The sequence below is a fragment of the Podarcis raffonei genome, chromosome 14 (assembly GCF_027172205.1).
Source record: "Podarcis raffonei isolate rPodRaf1 chromosome 14, rPodRaf1.pri, whole genome shotgun sequence".
Classification (NCBI taxonomy): Eukaryota; Metazoa; Chordata; class Lepidosauria; order Squamata; family Lacertidae; genus Podarcis; species Podarcis raffonei.
The window spans coordinates 25,190,906-25,207,733 of record NC_070615.1 but is presented as its reverse complement, the minus strand read 5'-3'; the positions used below and the strand labels follow the sequence as shown (position 1 = coordinate 25,207,733).

Below are 16,828 nucleotides of genomic sequence, written 5' to 3'. Positions count from 1 at the left end.
GAGAGTGAGAAACAAAAGACATGGGGATATCACCGGACGTATAGTGGACTTGAAATGGGAGAGGGACCCTCGGCCTGTTTCTGAATGCAGTCAGTTTGCTTTAACTCTATTTTCCTTGCAGTTTGCATCTCATGCAGCCCTTGTTTTGGTTGGGACATATCTTTTACCATTCACGAAGTGTTCATATTTCATGAGGAGATTTGGGGGGGGGGAACCTACCCCTCTTTTTTTATTTATAAAAGACTCCGCCTTGCGGTTGAAATGCTTACCGGATGCCGTATTTTTCAATTGAATTGTAACAGGCCAATTCAGATTGCTGGGAACATATATTAGTTTTGAAAGATTTAATTTAGCTTTCCGATGCAAAGCTGGTTGGAAATGTACGGTTCTGCGCGCCAGGAGGAAAAACGCAAAATGAGGGAAACTAAACTATTTCTGTGCTGTTTAGTTTTCTGTTCCCATTACCTGAAGATTAATAGATGCAGAGATGGGGGGGGGGGTTGCAGTTCCAGCTTTTTTTATTACTTTTTCATCTAAATGTTAAGAGGTGTGAACCGAGCAGCGTATAATTCCGAGGAGTGCTTTGTCAAGCGGAAACCTGGTGATTTTTTTTATTAAGCTGATGAATTGTTTTAATTAGTTACCAGAATCCTCCGAAGAAGCACATGACAGCTACAGAACTTGGCAATTTTTAGTCACAACATTATGCACTAATCGCTTCTGCTGATAACAAAACAAAGGCGGTGAGGGAGGGAGGGGAAATTAGGAAAGCCAAAATAATGATTTTTTGTGAGGATTCCACATTGTACTTCTGTCCCAGATTGTCAAGGAGGGTCTCTTCCAGCAGAGAGGGTGTGGGCGAGACAGTCTGTGTACATAAAGCAAGGGTGGAGAATTTCAGACCCAGGGAAAGGATGCGGCCCTTGAGGTTTGTCTATCAGGCCCTCAGGAAGCTTACTTAGGCTGAAACCTGCCACCAGCCCTACTCTGCACCCTCCTTCAGTACTTTTGCCTGACTGAAATGTGTATTTGGACTTAATCGTGCCTCTTGCTTGTCTCAATGGAGATATGGGCAGGATATAGAAACCTCTGGATTCTTCATGACTGTAATATAGCCTGCAGTCCAAAGCTAAAAGCCACACCCATTGCCCAGCCATCCTTTCTCCATGGCATGTGGCCTCTAGAAGTCTGCCTGAGATGGAATGTGGCCCTCAGACTGAAAAGGTTCCTTACTGCTGATATAAAGGATGTGCACATATCATGTTGTTGTTGTTTAGTTGTTTAGTCGGTCCGACTCTTTGTGACCCCATGGACCAGAGCACGCCAGGCACTCCTGTCTTCCACTGCCTCCCACTGTTTGGTCAAACTCATTTTAGTAGCTTCGAGAACACTGTCCCACCATCTCGTCCTCTCTTGTCCCCTTCTCCTTGTGCCCTCAATCTTTCCCAACATCAGGGTCTTTTCCAGGGAGTCCTCTCTTCTCATGAGGTGGCCAAAGTATTGGAGCCTCAGCTTCACGATCTGCCCTTCCAGTGAGCACTCAGGGCTGATTTCCTTAAGAATGGATACGTCTGAGCTTCTTGCAGTCCATGGGACTCTCAAGAGTCTCCTCCAGCACCATAATTCAAAAGCATCAATTCGGCGACCAGCCTTCTTTATGGTCCAGCTCTCACTTCCATACATCACTACTGGGAAAACCATCACTTTGACTATACAGGCCTTTGTTGGCAAGGTGATGTCTCTGCTTTTTAGGATGCTGCCTAGTTTTTTTAAGATGCTGTCTAGTTATGCTGTCTATGAACATAGCATACCCTCTGATGAAAATAGGGACGTTATTCCAATAATAATAATTTGACTATTTATACCTCTGAGTGGGTTGCCCCAGCCACTCTGGGCTGATTCCAACATATATACAAAACGTAATAAAACATTAAACATTAAAAAACCACCCCTATACAGGGCTGCCTTCAGATGGCTTGGGGATTGGATAACTCCATACTCTCCAACAGAAAATAGGGACGTCCTAAGGAAAAACAGGACAATCAGGGATCAAATCAGAAACCGGGACTGCTTCTGTAAATCTGGGACTGTTCCTGGAAAATAGGAACACTTGGAGGGTCTAATATAGGGATTACCTGGTAGAGCCACTATCTCCTACCCATCTTCTGCCCAGGCCCCTACTTCTTTGACCGCTTTATCTATGCTGCTTTTGTGGTCTCTGCTTGTGTGTCTGCCCAGCCCTTAGCTTTCCTGTGTGCCAAGCACAATGGTCTCTCGCCTTCCATTTCCAGCCAATAGCACAGAGACCCTCTTACCCCTCCCCTCACTCCCTCAACAGTGTCTGAGGTTTTGTCCAGCCAAAGTGGCCTTTCACTTCCACTGTGGAAACAGTCAGCACTCTGTTGTGGGCAGATATCCTCTCATCTCCCATGTAGCAGAAATGTTTGTGAGCATTCTGTGGCATCAGACAAGCTCAACTACCAGCTGTAGGGGATTTGGCGTTGGGAATGCAGATAAGAGGCGTCTTGAGAGTGTGTGTGTTTCACCCGGTTATCTGTCCCCTGAAATGATGCGGTTTAATAATCAGATGCCTTCTCTTTCCCCTTCCCACTGGTGCTTCTCATTAATACCTGTCTCTCCTCTTGTCAGCTGTCACCCTCTGTCTGGAGAATGCAACTGCAAAGCCGGCTGGGCAGGACTCTACTGCAATGACACCTGTCCTCCGGGATACTACGGCGAAAGCTGCCAGCTTGCCTGCCGCTGCCAGAATGGAGCAGATTGTGATAGTATTACAGGGAAGTGCTCCTGTGGCCCGGGATATATGGTAAGCCCTGGGGGTGCACATTTCGATTAAGTGATCAGAACACTGGAGAACTTTCCCCTGATATTGTCAGTATTTTTTATTCCAGCTCAGAGTTCTATCTGAGCCCCTTTGGAAAGGAGAGGGTGATAAATATGGAAAGCTAGTAATGGCAGGAGCAACTGTAGAAGCAGCCTTGTACTATTGGTCCCTCTAAGTTAGTATTGTCTACACTAGCTGGCAGCAGCTCTCCATCTTTTCAGACCTGCTTGGAAATGCCAGGGATTGAGCTAGAGACCTTCTGCATTCAAAGCGGGTGCTCTGCCACTGAGCTATGGCCCTTCCTTGTGGTGTATTTCAAAACATAGGAATCTAACTTCTACCAAGTCAAAGCATTGGTCCATCTAGCTCAGTACTGTCAACACTGACTGGCAGCAGCTTTACAGGGCTTCAAAGAGAATCCTCATCCTGGAAATACCAGCGACTTTCTGCCACTTAACTGCAGCCTTTCCCCAAAGCTCTGCTTGTGTTTTCTATGTTTGTCTGTTGCTGTTTTAAATCAGTAATCAGAATTTTTACTTACATGTTGGCATCCGTCTCTCTAGGGAGACAGTGGAGGAGCACCTTTGGGGGTGAGGTTAGAGTGTTGGGCGGTTGCAGCGCCTGCTGTGGCTGTAGAGACCAATGCAGGAGAGACATGTATTGTTGCAGCTGGGGCAGATGAAGGCGTCCAGTTGTGCTGCTGCAGATGCACCATGGCATTTCTTCTCTCTGTGCTCTGCCCAGTGGTCATCCCTCTTCTGATCACTGCTTCGGATACTTGCAATAATAGAAATAAAGGAGAAGAGTTTTAAACCGAAATTAGAACAAAATCTTGAAAAAGTTTTTAGGGACACACACAAATATGTTGTGCTTTGGGTAAAATAATTATTGGGGAGGAAAGAGGTTTCTGATTATTAAATTGAATTGTACTGTTATATCTGTGGGGCCTCTGCAAAATTCTGGATCTCTGGTCTCCTGTTTTCAATCAAAGCAGATAGAAGAAGATGGAAACTGGGTGGGAAGGACGAGGTGTGTTTTTTGGGGGTATATAATTTTTTTGTGGCTGTTAGCTGGGCTAGAAGTGAGCTCACTCGGTCACAGCGCATAATGTTCCTTTGTGGGGATGGGGAAGGCAATGTTGTTTTAGTGAAAGCATTCAAGCCATCCTATATGCCATTGAATATGTGCAAGGGTACCCCTCCATATATATGTCGCTCCCTCTTGAGATACCAGTTCTAGGGGCTTCCGCTACCCACTTCTCAGCAGCATCGGGTGGCAATCCCATAATGCCGGTTGCTTAGCAACTCAGGCTACACATCAAATCCAAGCCACGTGCATCACTGGGCCAGAACATAACCAAGCACCAACTGAACAAATGAGAATGATTGTCTGCTGCTTAAGATCTTTCCCAGAACCACAAATTACCTTTCAGCTCCAATACACCAGGTGTAAGAGAAGCTTCTAACTCTCCACATCTCCAGAAAGGAGAGCTGTCAGAAGAGTCTGACTACCAAGGAGAGGGACCAATGTTTACTTTTACTGGGCCTGTCCCATTTCTTTACTGTTCATATTTTAAACAGGGACCTGGCCCATAGGGCAGTGACATGCTGCAGGACATTCTCAGTGGTGGCCCCCCAGCTGCAGAACTCCTTCTTGATGGAGATCCAGTTGTCCCCCATGTATGTTACTTTAGGTGGCTGCTTAAGACCTTTTGTTCAGGCCTTTGGGACATGTCTGGATGGGAGAGCCTTCTATCTGCTGCCCATCATGTTGCATTTTATTGTTTTTCTGTATTGTTGCTTTTATGCTATTTTTTCCTGGATTAGCTGCCTTGGGCTCTATTTGGGAGGTGGGATATGAGAATCAAATAACAGCAAAAATAACAACTTGTTATATGAAAAGTGGAGGGGCATGGATGTTAGAAGCTGACACACACATACCCTGCTACCCAGGCGGCCCATGCTCCACCGCTTATATGTCTGTGTTACCAGGATCACTTCTGGTATCTAGATGGCATGCGGGAAAGGAGATGGGGTGATCAGCTGCTAGGAGGGGAGGTATTGTATGGTGGAACCAGATGTCAAAGAGAACAACAACTACCAAACTTTTAGAAAACATCTGAAGGCAGCCCTGTTTAGGGAAGCTTTTAATGTTTGATGCATTACTGTATTTTAATATTTGGTTGGAAGCTGCCCAGAGTGGCTGGGGAAGCCCAGCCAGATGGGCGGGGTATAAATAAAAAATATTATTATTATTGTTATTATTATTATCATCATCATCATCTCCCTTCTGGTGTTAAATGTAAGTGTTGCTCATAGGACCTCCCACTTTGGTTCTTTTTGCATATGTTTATCAGATAGTCAGAATAACAACACGTTTGTTTCAAGGCAACATTCTTGAAAAGGTTGATTAGGCTCTTCTGGCCCGTTTTGAAAATAACGTTTCATCTCCCACTAAAGAGCTTTCTCCGCACTGACATTTAAACAGCTTGGTTATTGAAGATAGCACCATAATCACTGGAGCATATTTAGGCATTAGTATCATTGCGCTCTCATAATATACAATAATCTCTGGCAATTAGTCCAGGAGGGGTTGTTAAGCCTGGGAATTGCTAATTTATTGTGGTGGAAGTGTGTTTGTCATGCATAGGATGAGTCGGAACACAAGACATCATCTTACACAGAGTTACTGAGCTGTCAGGAACTGCTAACTCTCAGAGCTAGAATTAGCCACGGCCTCTGAATCAGAGGGGACCCCCAACATTTCCCATGACCAGGGTGAGACAGAGGGAAACCTCGAGATTATTCCCCAGGACAGTGTGCCACCCAGGGAACTGGTGGAATTGGGGAACATTAAGGGCCCTGAGCGCACTCATCTGACAACTCTGCATCTCCCCGCAGCCACCACCATGTCTTCAAGAACAGTGGTGGCAATGAGCCCCAAAATGAAGTTCGGTCTCAAGGGCAGCACAAGGCATTCCATCCCAGAGATGGTTGGGATTAGGGCTCCATAACTACACTAGGAAGGATAGGGCAGCCAGGCTGAGTTCTTGAACCCTAAGTTGTTGCCTGAAAGCCACTGTTACAGCAGCTTCCATAGGCCTGCTTCTAGCCCAACAGTCTTGGTCCATAGCTCCTTCCATCACTACTAAAAGGCAACAACCCAAACAAAACGATGGAAGCAGGCTCAAGACTGCCCCAACCAGCTCTGTGCTGGATCAATGTCAGGACTTGGTTGGAGCCCGGGAAGCTGCATCAGAGCACAGAAGCAATAGTTCAGGACCATGGACAACAATCTTGTAGCTGGGAGCAAGTTGTCTCGGCACTGGCTTTCTGCAACGGCCAGAGCTTTATATACTGGACTTGGATGACCCAGACTGAATTACAGTGGTACCTCTGGTTACGTACTTAATTCGTTCCAGGGGTCCATTCTTAAACTGAAACTGTTCTTAACCTGAAGCACCACTTTAGCTAATGGGGCCTCTCGCTGCTGCCGCGCTGCCACCACACAATTTCTGTTCTCATCCTGAAGCAAAGTTCTTAACCCGAGGTACTATTTCTGGGTTAGCGGAGTCTGTAACCTGAAGCGTATGTAACCTGAAGCGTATGTAACCCGAGGTACCACTGTACCACCTTTTGGTTGATTCAGACCTGCTAGTTAAAGTGCCAGTGTCCTTTGCAGCCATTGGCTTCTCCTAGATGGTGTGCTTTTGGCAGTGAAGACTTGATCTTTGGATGCTCTGCAGGGATTTCTTGATCCTCTGTAATATCCAAGTCCATAGGCCAGGGGACAGGGAGCTAGGTGCAGAATATGGTGCTGGTAGGTCTATACAGGATAGAGCTGGGGAGGTGATTCATCCCCTCTTCTGAGGTACTAATGATTGGAGACTCTGAGACTGATGACTCAGAGTTCAGGACCACGGTACCAGCAATCTGCTGGACAGCTTCCCTGGCTAAGGTGATTGGAACAAGACAAGATTGCTGCAAAAATAAGAAGGAAAAAAAATATGTAAATGTTACAGAAGACTCAAAGTGTTGGCTCCCCAAAATGGTTGCTTTTCATTACCATTTTTGAAAGTCATCCCACTGCTAAAGTTGTAATAATCCCCATTGATTGCAGTGGATTTGCAATCCATATGCCCATGCATCTCTTTCCAACATCCTGGAAAAGGGCATGGGTGAGTGGCCAGCTGGAATCCTGAACAGGAGCACTCTGTGCCACAACATTTTGTTGCAGGTCCTACTTGTGAGAGCCTACCAGCCCAATCCTTTTATATCCCACCAGCCGGATGAAGTGGTACAATCCACTATATCACCTCGTTCTGCTGCATGTACGGGCTTGCACCTTTCAGCTGAAATCAACCCATCTCTCAGCCCAAATCCTCAAAGTATTTATTGACTTCCCTTCAGCTTTCCCAGTTAGGTTCTTGCTCTTCATCTACTGTGTTTCTAGTATTTGAAAATAGCTGCCCAACCCCACTGAGCTGTTTCCCCCCCAGTAGCAGTTGGCTTGGGGCAGCAACATGCACTTAACCTCCCAACAGTTGCATCACTGCTACTTACTGGGAAGGAAGGAGAAGGGGAGGAACGAGGCTGTGGGGAGGTTGGCACAGTTCAACACAATGCATTTGCATCATGCCAACCTCCCTGGCACCTCCACCTTTTCCTTCCTGGTAAGTATCCATAACTTGTTTATCCCAAGCTCAGGTGAGCATCACTGCTCCACCGCACAGTCTGCTGTGGCTTTTCCCAAAGAAACAGAGTGTTTGCTTTCTTCCTTCTCTAACTGTGGTGTTATCCAAGAAGCTCCCAACATTTCAGTGGCCATGACATGGAACTGTTGAAAAAATAAAATAATGAGAGAGAACTAAAATAATCAGGTGCTGTGCAGCAGGCTGACCTGAAAGAGGATCTTGTTTGACCATTTCTTTCAGGAGTGTGACACCAAAGTCACAAAGCACATCTCAAGAGAGTGTGGGAGTTTATAAAAGGGGATAGTGCAGAAGGGTAGCCTTGAGCATTTCATATCCTGAGTAACTTATCTACAAAAGGGCCATCGCCCCAATGTATGACCGAGCAGAGTTGGATTCTGCTGTCAGCAAAGCCAAGACGACTGTGAATGGTACCAAGAGAAAAGAGGGGTGGGAGGGCAATGCGGCCTTTTTGTTCAACGGACCAGCATCTATTTTAAAATAGAAGAAGCTGAAGAAGATGCAGCTGCGAGGAGGGGAAAGTGATTACAAGCAGATTTGCACCTTTATCAAACACACACAGCCTTCTGTGCAGATCCTTCCTTAGTTTCCTGACCAAAGCATTTAGGGTGAAATGGGGTTCTTAATAGGCACAAATATGCCTTCGGAAGAGGCATTTGGAGAGCAAAACATCCTTGGTCTCCAGATGGCTCTGCATTCCTAAGTGTGCCCGAGCTGAGTTTAGCAATGAGAGGTCAGGAAGTTCAAATGCTTCTTTTCTTTAATTTTGCCCTTGCCAGGTAAAGTTCAGGTTTATGCTGAAATGAGGTCAGAATCTGCCTTCCTGCTAGAATAAATTCCAATTATTTTCCTATTGTACTTTTTAAACAGGGAGGGTGCAGCATCTTTTGACTGCCATAATTGAGGGGGGAAGAGAGTGAGAGAGCAGCCTCTGCATGACAATGGGGTCACCTGTAATTCAATTCACAAGTTTAGATTTTAAAAACAACAGTCCCCGATAAACATTCTGGAAGACTTGGGGAAGGGCCATAGCTCAAGGGTAGAGACTCAACATTTCAAGCAGAAGGTCCCAGGTTCAATCACCAGCAAATCCAGGTAGGGTTGGGGGAGAATGCTGCCTGAAACCCTGGTTTCCTGCTGCCAGGCAGTGTAGACAAAACTGAGCTCAGTTGACTGGTGGGCATCCTCTATTAATGATGTTACTTGGGTTTTAGTCCCACAGACCTATCATATAGCCTTGGGAAAGTCTTTGGTTATACATGGCATAAACCTTGGCTTATGGTTAGGGAGGAGAAAGCGTAACCACAAGCCCTGGTTAGGACAACATGCTAAGCCAAACTGTGACTTAGCTCAGTGCAGAATAATAATAATAATAAAAAGGACCAGGGAGGAAAGCACAGCTGCTAGCTCCTCTCTGGGAACCCACACATTCACGAGGTCCCAGTAAACCATGGCTTAAATTTATGTGTTGTGCAAACCAGACCATTATAACTCAGCCTCGGCTCCCTGCACTGATAAATGGGAAGTTGAGTGCCTCCTTGCCTGAGAAATGATGTTGAAAGCAGTCAAAATTTCTCAAGAGCTTTTAAGAATTAAAAGTACTTTTTTCCCTTAAATAAGGAATACTTGAAAGAGTGTCTCTACACATATCTGCTAGCTCTGTAACTGAGATTGCTGCTGTGCGGTGGGTCAGGGGTGGACCTTTGGGGTTCCACCAACAGGGGCTGCCCAGCTGGCTGCGACCTCTGAGAGGACTTTCTCTGTTGTGGTGGAACTCTGTGGAACCTCTTAACCCTGTAACTGCATTCAGGCACCTTCAGTGTGGAGTTTTCAGTGTCAGCTGAAAATGCGTTTGGGACATCTTGATCACAGGTGCGTGCTGTCTGTCCAAAGTTCATAGTCAACATAAGTTTTCAAATTTTGGAAGCAGGAGTTTCCAAGTATACCAAGCAGATCAGCATTAACTGGGATGCTGAAGAACAAGTTGGATGCTGTGTAACTTTAAGGAGCATCTCAGTTTTTCACTATTTATTTATTTATTTTGAAGCATTTATATAAATTGCTTAATGATAGTTAGCCTGGTAAATGATTGGCAGCCAGTGCATCCTGGTACTGGCTGTAACATTCTGCACCAGCTGCAGCTTCCAGACCAATCCCAAGGGAGGCCCCACATAGCCTATGTTACAGTAGTTCAGCCTTGAGGTTACCATAGCACAAATCACCATGGCCAAGCTATAGATGCTATTAAGCAGACTTGGACCAAAGTCCAAGAGTCAGGAGCAGAGCTGCTGCAGAAACCTACTGCATTGTCTTTTCCAGGATTATAATGTCTTTCAGAGCAGGAAAAAACATCCAAACCCATGAATACTGGAGTTACATGCTCATTTATGCCACTGCAAAGCAACAGAAATATATCGTTCGAAAGTTTTCAGAATACATCACCAGCAAGACCTTAGGGCTGGGATTTTCTGTTTGCTTCTGATTTTCATTCCTGTAATTCTGTAAAATGTCAAAAGGGAGGGTCTGGTTCATTAATTAAGCATAGCATGAGACTGTGGGATTCTTGACCTGCCTTGCAGGAAAGTTTGCAAAGAACCTCCAGCGCTCACTTGTTAGCTCAGAGCATCATTAGATGTGCCCTTGAAACATGGCTGGTGTGTTTTCACTGCTCAGCCCACAACTAATTGCAACTTTCTCAGAGAGGATCATTAGTAAGATGCTGAGTCAACATTCACTGATGGCTCTTTGTTCCTTTTTCAGGACGGGTGAGCCTCAGGCCCCTCTCATTGTGTTTTACTTTTGCAGAACGCACCTGGTTTTGGATTCCTTGGTTCTGCTAGGTGTTAAGGAAAGATAGAAGTAGGGACTAATTCATCCTATGATGGTCTCAGCCTACTCAGGACTTAGCATTGATAAATATCACTAATTGGGTCTTTGTACCTTCCCAATTATTTTGAGAGTCAGTGTGTTGTGTTGGTTAGAGATGAGAGCAGCCAATATGGTGCCCTTCCATTGCTGTTGTTGCGCTACAACTCCCATCAGTCCCTCACATCATGGTGATGATGATGATTTAATCTCTATACCGCTCAATATGTTTAAAATATCTATAAGTGGTGTACAGAAAACTGAAGCAACAACAAAAAATATTACCAAAATACAGTTACATATAAAAACATGATATTAATGCAAAGTTACTAATATCATCAACCCCAGCCAGCAAAGTCCAGGAATTATGGTGATTAGTCTAGCAGAGTTCATGGCTGAGGTGAGGCTTGAACCAAAAACTGCAAATACCACATCTGGTTCTTAAGCCACTCTGCCACCTAAGCACTTCCAAATGAGAGGCCTCCTCTCAGTTCCAGAATTACAGAGTTGATTCTCTCCCTCTCTCACAAGGGGGAAATAAACCTTGGTGACTCACATGTACCAAGCATACTTTAAAGCCAACATGAATAAAATATGGGGGGGCAGGTAAGTCCTGCCCCATATGCCCATCAACTGGGGGGGGTCAAATATTTAGTTGTGGGGGCCAAAGGGACCTTGGCCTTTAGGAGTTGGCTCCTGTGTTGTCTTGCCTTAGTTAGTGCTGATTGGCTTTGGTGGTTTTACCTGTATTTGCAGGTAACTAACCCCATGATAGCTAACATGGTGCCCTCCAGGTATTTTGGACTGCAACTTCCATCCACTCCTGCCAGCACGTCAATGGGAAGTAATGGTGGAAACTGTATTCCAGAACACCTGGACAGCCCCAGGTTGACTACCTCTGCTCTAACCCATTGGAATAGCTTTCACTAACCTCGTGCCCTTCAGCTGTTTTGGACTGCAAGCCCCATCAGCCCTGGCCTGCATGAGGGCACAACTGGAGTGCATGGAGTTGGCAAAGACTGTGTTAGAGCACCCTGCGCCACCAGCTATACCTAGTTAAACCACTTTAGCTGTGGGAAGCTTGTAATGCAGTTGAGTTCTTGGTTGACATCGCTTCCAGCGATTGCCACCTCGGTGAGCCCTCGTGTCGATACATCATAGCGAGGTGACAGAACTTCTATTGCTTTAACGAGTTCATCTCTTTAAGCTCCAATTTGTTGAGGACCTGTCCACTTTTATCGAACTCAAAGTGGTGTCGAGCAAAACTAGCACTTCATCACCAATACGAAAGGATTTGATATGAAAGGAGTCAACCTGACTTTCTCTCCCCTCCACACACACACATCTGTTTTGACAGTTTGGGGAGATTGCTCTTGTACAATATGAGGATAAAAATGTATTTTCCAGGACAGAATAATTCCATTCCCATCCCCCTGCCGTGTTCAGACAGCAAAGCCATATGTCACAGACGTCCAATAATAAGATTATCTATGATCCAGAGGGGATTTGAAAGGAGCAAGGTTTTCAAGAGAGGAGTGAACTTCTAGCTCTTGAACCTAGTCTGAATGTTCTCTGGTGGACAGGGGAAAGAAAGTCTTCGGGACACAGTATGCCAGAGGTGGGTGTGGCCAGAGGCAAAAGTGGGTGGGGCAAAGCAGGAGTCTTTTTCCTTTGGTGCACAGCTGGGCCCCATCCATGAAGCAGTCAGCAGCAAGCTGCACCCTGAGAGGAGGAGGAGGAGAAGCTGTCACCCAAAGTGGCAAGACGAGCAAGAGGTTAGTTGGGAGGCTGCCCCTCCCGCCACCTCACCAGCAGCAGCACTGCCACCACTCCCCACAACATCATGCCTCCTCCACTCAGATTGAGGCAGTGCCCATGCTACCGCCTCCTGCCCTTCACCCCTGCCAGGTGCCTGGCACTCAGCACTCACCACTGCCTGGTACTTGCTGCCTCCTGGTCCCTAACCCTGAATGCCCTATTGCATACTTTTGTTCTCCCAAAGTCACCCTCCTTGACTAGCATTTACATAGCTTATAGAATCATAGAATTGTAGAGTTGGAAGGGACCCTGAGGGTCATCTGGTTCAACCTCCTGTAATGCAGGAATCTCAACTAAAGCATCCATTAAAGAAACTTCAGCTTAAGTGATGGTGCATATTCTGCTTTTTTACATAATAAATATCGTGAACTACATATTCTGCGGCCTGTATACATTTTGCAGATTAAAGATATGTGCATGTATTTCCTTAGGTTTCATCATTCTGTGCATGCCAGTTACTCAGGGGGTCAATGAGCTGTGTCATCAACTGCCATCATATCCTTCTGGTCACCTTGCAAGAATGGTCCAATGGGGTTACTATGCTCCAGTTGGCTCTGGCCATTCCTAAAAGACAGGTCTCAGAAGGTGGTGCTGGGAAACCATTGCTTTTAAGCAAGGATCAGCTATGCTCCAGAGTGCCTGACCTCAATGAGGCTTGAAGTCAATCAGCTGGTCATGAGTGATGACTTCAAGCTTTGCTTCCAGCATGGATGAGTTGCGCTCAGGACTTCATAATCAGAAACTCTGGAGTGCAACTGATCTGTGTTTGTCTTGCATTTGAAAGCTGAATGCAAGGTCCACTTGCTGAGGAACAAGCAGAAATGCACCTTAAGGCTTCAAATTTGTTGTTTTGCAGCCATATATATCCCAGATGCCATTTTTTACATCAGATGTAGAGCAGGTGGATGTAGCTTGGGGAAAACAGCATTGTGGAGCAAAATAGGATTCCTGGAGGGTCTAATCTGGCCCATAGGCCAGAGGTTATAAAGTTGCCTTTTACTGAATCAAACCATTGGTCTGTCTAGCTCACTGTTGTCTACACTGACTGGCAGTGGATCTCCAGGATCTCAGATGTGGAGTTTCTCCCAGCCAAGGCTGAGGATTCCCAGTATTGATACTGGGACCTTCTGCATGCAAAGCAGCTGCTCTGCTACTGAGCTACAAAACTATAACCTTCCAAAACTGTAACCCACACTTGCTTTGATCACTATACCACACTGCCTCTCACATCTCAACCTTCCAGGGGACCATATTCAGCATATTTTTATCATCCATATTACAATTGCACAATGTATCCGTGTTCTTCACGTAATGAACAAAACTTCCCTTGGCCTTAAGCTATTGATTAGAGAATGCGGGGAAAGGGAGTTTATAAAATTTGCAAAAAAAAGGCTTCTCCTTTTAATGTCAGAATTGAACCTGGAGCTGAGACTGTCGGATCCATTGAGGGGCTGTGATGGCAATTTAACTCATTTAAATGATCGGTTTCCCTTTGATATGATTCCAGATGTACTTTTAGTGTGTGTGTGTGGGGGGGACTATTCTCGTCTGAAGTTTCTGGAAGAAGAAGAAAACTCGGGAGGGGGTGACGTTCAATGGAGCTCCTGTCCTTTTATCCTTGATTTAGTGAGCATATCAGATGCTCCGCTTTGTTAACAGCCCTTTTCATTTGTAAAATAAATCCAGCTATTTTATTGGGCTGTTTTTGTTAGCGATCACCAGCATAAATTGTGCACTATGTGAGATTGGGGTAGGTATTACGGCACAGCAGTTGTCCAATTAAGTGGAGCATCGCTGGCAAAAAAAAAAGCCAGCTTTTCATTTTGCAAGTTATCTATGGGCGCAAGAGGACTTTGTGTGTGTGCGTGTGTGATTTTCATTTTGCACATTATCTATGGGCGCAAGAGGACATACAGTGTGATCCCCCCCCCCATTGTACTAGGAACATCTTCTATCCTGTGCTATTTAACCAGCTGTGGATCTCTTACTGCCGGCAACACAGAAGATAAAAGGCACCTGTTTTCTCCTAAAGAAAGGTGCCTTTTCCTCCGCAACATTCCAGAAAGCCAAACATTCATACAGGGTTTTTGGTTGTTGTTTTTTTAAAAAGAGTTAGAAGATACCAGTAGCAGAGAGCTACTTTTGTAGAATCTGTTTTCACACCCATCAGGGAGAATTCAAACTGGATTTCCCATAGATCATTGAAAAAGATCCCAGAGAAGTTTACAATAAATACACAATATGCATTAAAACACACACACAAGAAAACAGCACAAAAGTTTAAAAGAGCAGGATGAGAGCTAAAATGCTTCAAGGGTGTGGGAGGATGAAACACTGTTTGCCAAGTGCCCATTAGATGACAAGGTCAAGTGTGTACTTGGCCCTGTTTAGAAAATAGAAGTGATGGGGTGTCAGGACTGGTGGTCTGGAGGGGGGGGGGAATATTCACTGGAAATAATCTGCAATTAGGAAGGGTTTGAAGATACGGCCGGAGGAGTAACCATTACAGCTCTGTCATACGGAGGCTCCACGTTCAAATCAATGGGTGTTAGAATTCTATATGAAGGGAGAGGGCAAGTATATTCCTGGGAAGATAACCTTTTCTTATGTCTGGTAATCAAGATACTCTCAGTTCATCTGATCTTGAGCTTAGGATGGAAAAAGATCATTTCATGTATTGCTTGTGTCCTGTTTCTTTCTGTATGTAGCATTCCGAGTTGTTCAAGGTTTGTTGCTCCTGTTTCATTATGCAATGATTCAGGAACTGCCCTGGGACTTTAGGGTGAAGGCTGGATAATAAATTGTAGCCATAGTAATCATCACCATCATAATGCTTCACCCTGCGCATACTATGGAACTTGCTTCCACAGCTTTCTGACAGGTGTCTGGGTGGCCACTGTGAGAACAGGATGATGATGATGATGATGATGATGATGATGATGATGATGATGATGGATTAGATGGGTCATCGGCTCCTCTTATGTTCTTTAATTTGAGGTTCCTTCCTTAGCTTGAATAAATCTGGTGCAGAGGGAAAAGCGTCTGAGTCTCACTGCTGATGGCTGTGCTTGAGAACACATTTGACACATGCCCAGAGGGTTGCTTCCAAGCAACCCAAAAGTACTTTGTCACAGTTTTGTTAGGACCTTTTTCAAAAAACTATCTCCCTTTTAACAATGTCTGCATACTTCCCCTGGTACCTAGGGAAAGAATGGAACTGTCGCTTTGGGTCCTCCAAGTTCCTCATTCTTCAAGTCTTAAATCCAGCTCTCCACATTTCTGCAGCAATTTGTGAATTTATTTGTTAACCCCCCATGAAAACTTGTCAGCATTTCAGTGACCATTTCTTCTAATAAACACATGCTGTCTTGATTAATGTACTGTACACATTTTCCCTAAAATAATGCATTTTTTGTAAACATTGGTTAGAGTTCTTCCTTGAGGAAGGGTGCATTTCAGAGGGTGGCAGCAGTATTTGGGTTCTCACATTGTTTCAGAAAGTGAATGTGAACAGAACTGAATTTCTCCCCCATCCCTACTCATGTCAAACTATCTGTATTTTTAGACCCAGACCCTGACTGTATCCTCCTGCTGCTTCTTGACCTCCCAGATCTCATTCAGTTACACAGAATATTTAAAAGTCACTGGAGGGAGAGGACGCTTTCAGCCCTTTGCTTCTCCTCCTCCTTGTCCTTCCTCTGCGTCTCCCCTGTGTTCATATTTGTGGCAGTCTGGTGGGATTTTGCAGTGACGTCCCTGGGTTTCGGCTTTGTGCCAGGGCCTCTTTGCAACTTGTTGACATGTCTCTTCCATTTGGCTCCCTTAATTGGCAATGTGGGCATGTCGCATTGCATTTCCGTTGCCGCTGCCTTTCGGTACCGCAGGGGCCCGGTACCTTAACTTTAGACTTCAGACTGAGTTTATTTCATCTCCATTTCACAGGGCAATCTAGCCTTCACCAATCTCCTTCCTTCCTTTTCATCCACTTTTAACACTTAGGAATTTTTATATTGCTTTGTCAAAGGCACCTGCTTAGAGACCCGTCTGGCTCTTTGCATATCAAGAGCAGGGAGCTGGTTTCGTTTGTGGTTCAGATTCCAAATTGGGAATGGGAGGGGGGTAACGACCTGAGAAATGATTGAAAACCTCTACAATAGAATTAAAGCCTTTTATTTCACTTTCTATTTAACTGCATTCCTCAGGGGCCCTTGGAAAGAAATGTATGCAAATCTTAGAACTTAATTCCATGCCTCACAAATAGCCTCAAAGCAGCCTTCTGACCACTACAGGGGAGAGAGAGAGAGTAAAGAATAACATGTGAACAGAGTTTGCATGGATGCTGTCCTGCTGTAGGTACAGACAAATCTGCCACTCTCGCTTTCTCAATCTTCCAATCTTAAATTCAGCTCTCCCAACTTCCACCTCCACTTCCCAGTCCTAGCTGGGATTGAAACTGGGACCTTCTGCATGCAAAGCAGGTGTCCCATCACTTAGCTTGAACCTTCGCCTAAGTGTTGATAATAGTCTGTTAGATCATTAAAAGCAACAACAACAAATGCTCTTAGAGTATAATCCAATTGGCATGAGGTTTC

At 45.1% G+C, this 16,828-nt stretch overlaps 1 protein-coding gene across 6 annotated transcripts in view; it reads left to right on the top strand.

Annotated features, from left to right (window-relative positions):
* The window catches only part of MEGF11 (multiple EGF like domains 11), a 339,136-nt gene that overhangs the window by 232,854 nt on the left and 89,454 nt on the right, over nt 1–16,828 (top strand). For all 6 annotated transcript variants that reach the window (XM_053365792.1, XM_053365790.1, XM_053365788.1 and 3 more), the window contains one exon: nt 2,650–2,824. In XM_053365792.1, coding sequence (XP_053221767.1) covers nt 2,650–2,824 — 175 coding nt within the window. The remainder of the gene's footprint in view (nt 1–2,649; nt 2,825–16,828) is intronic.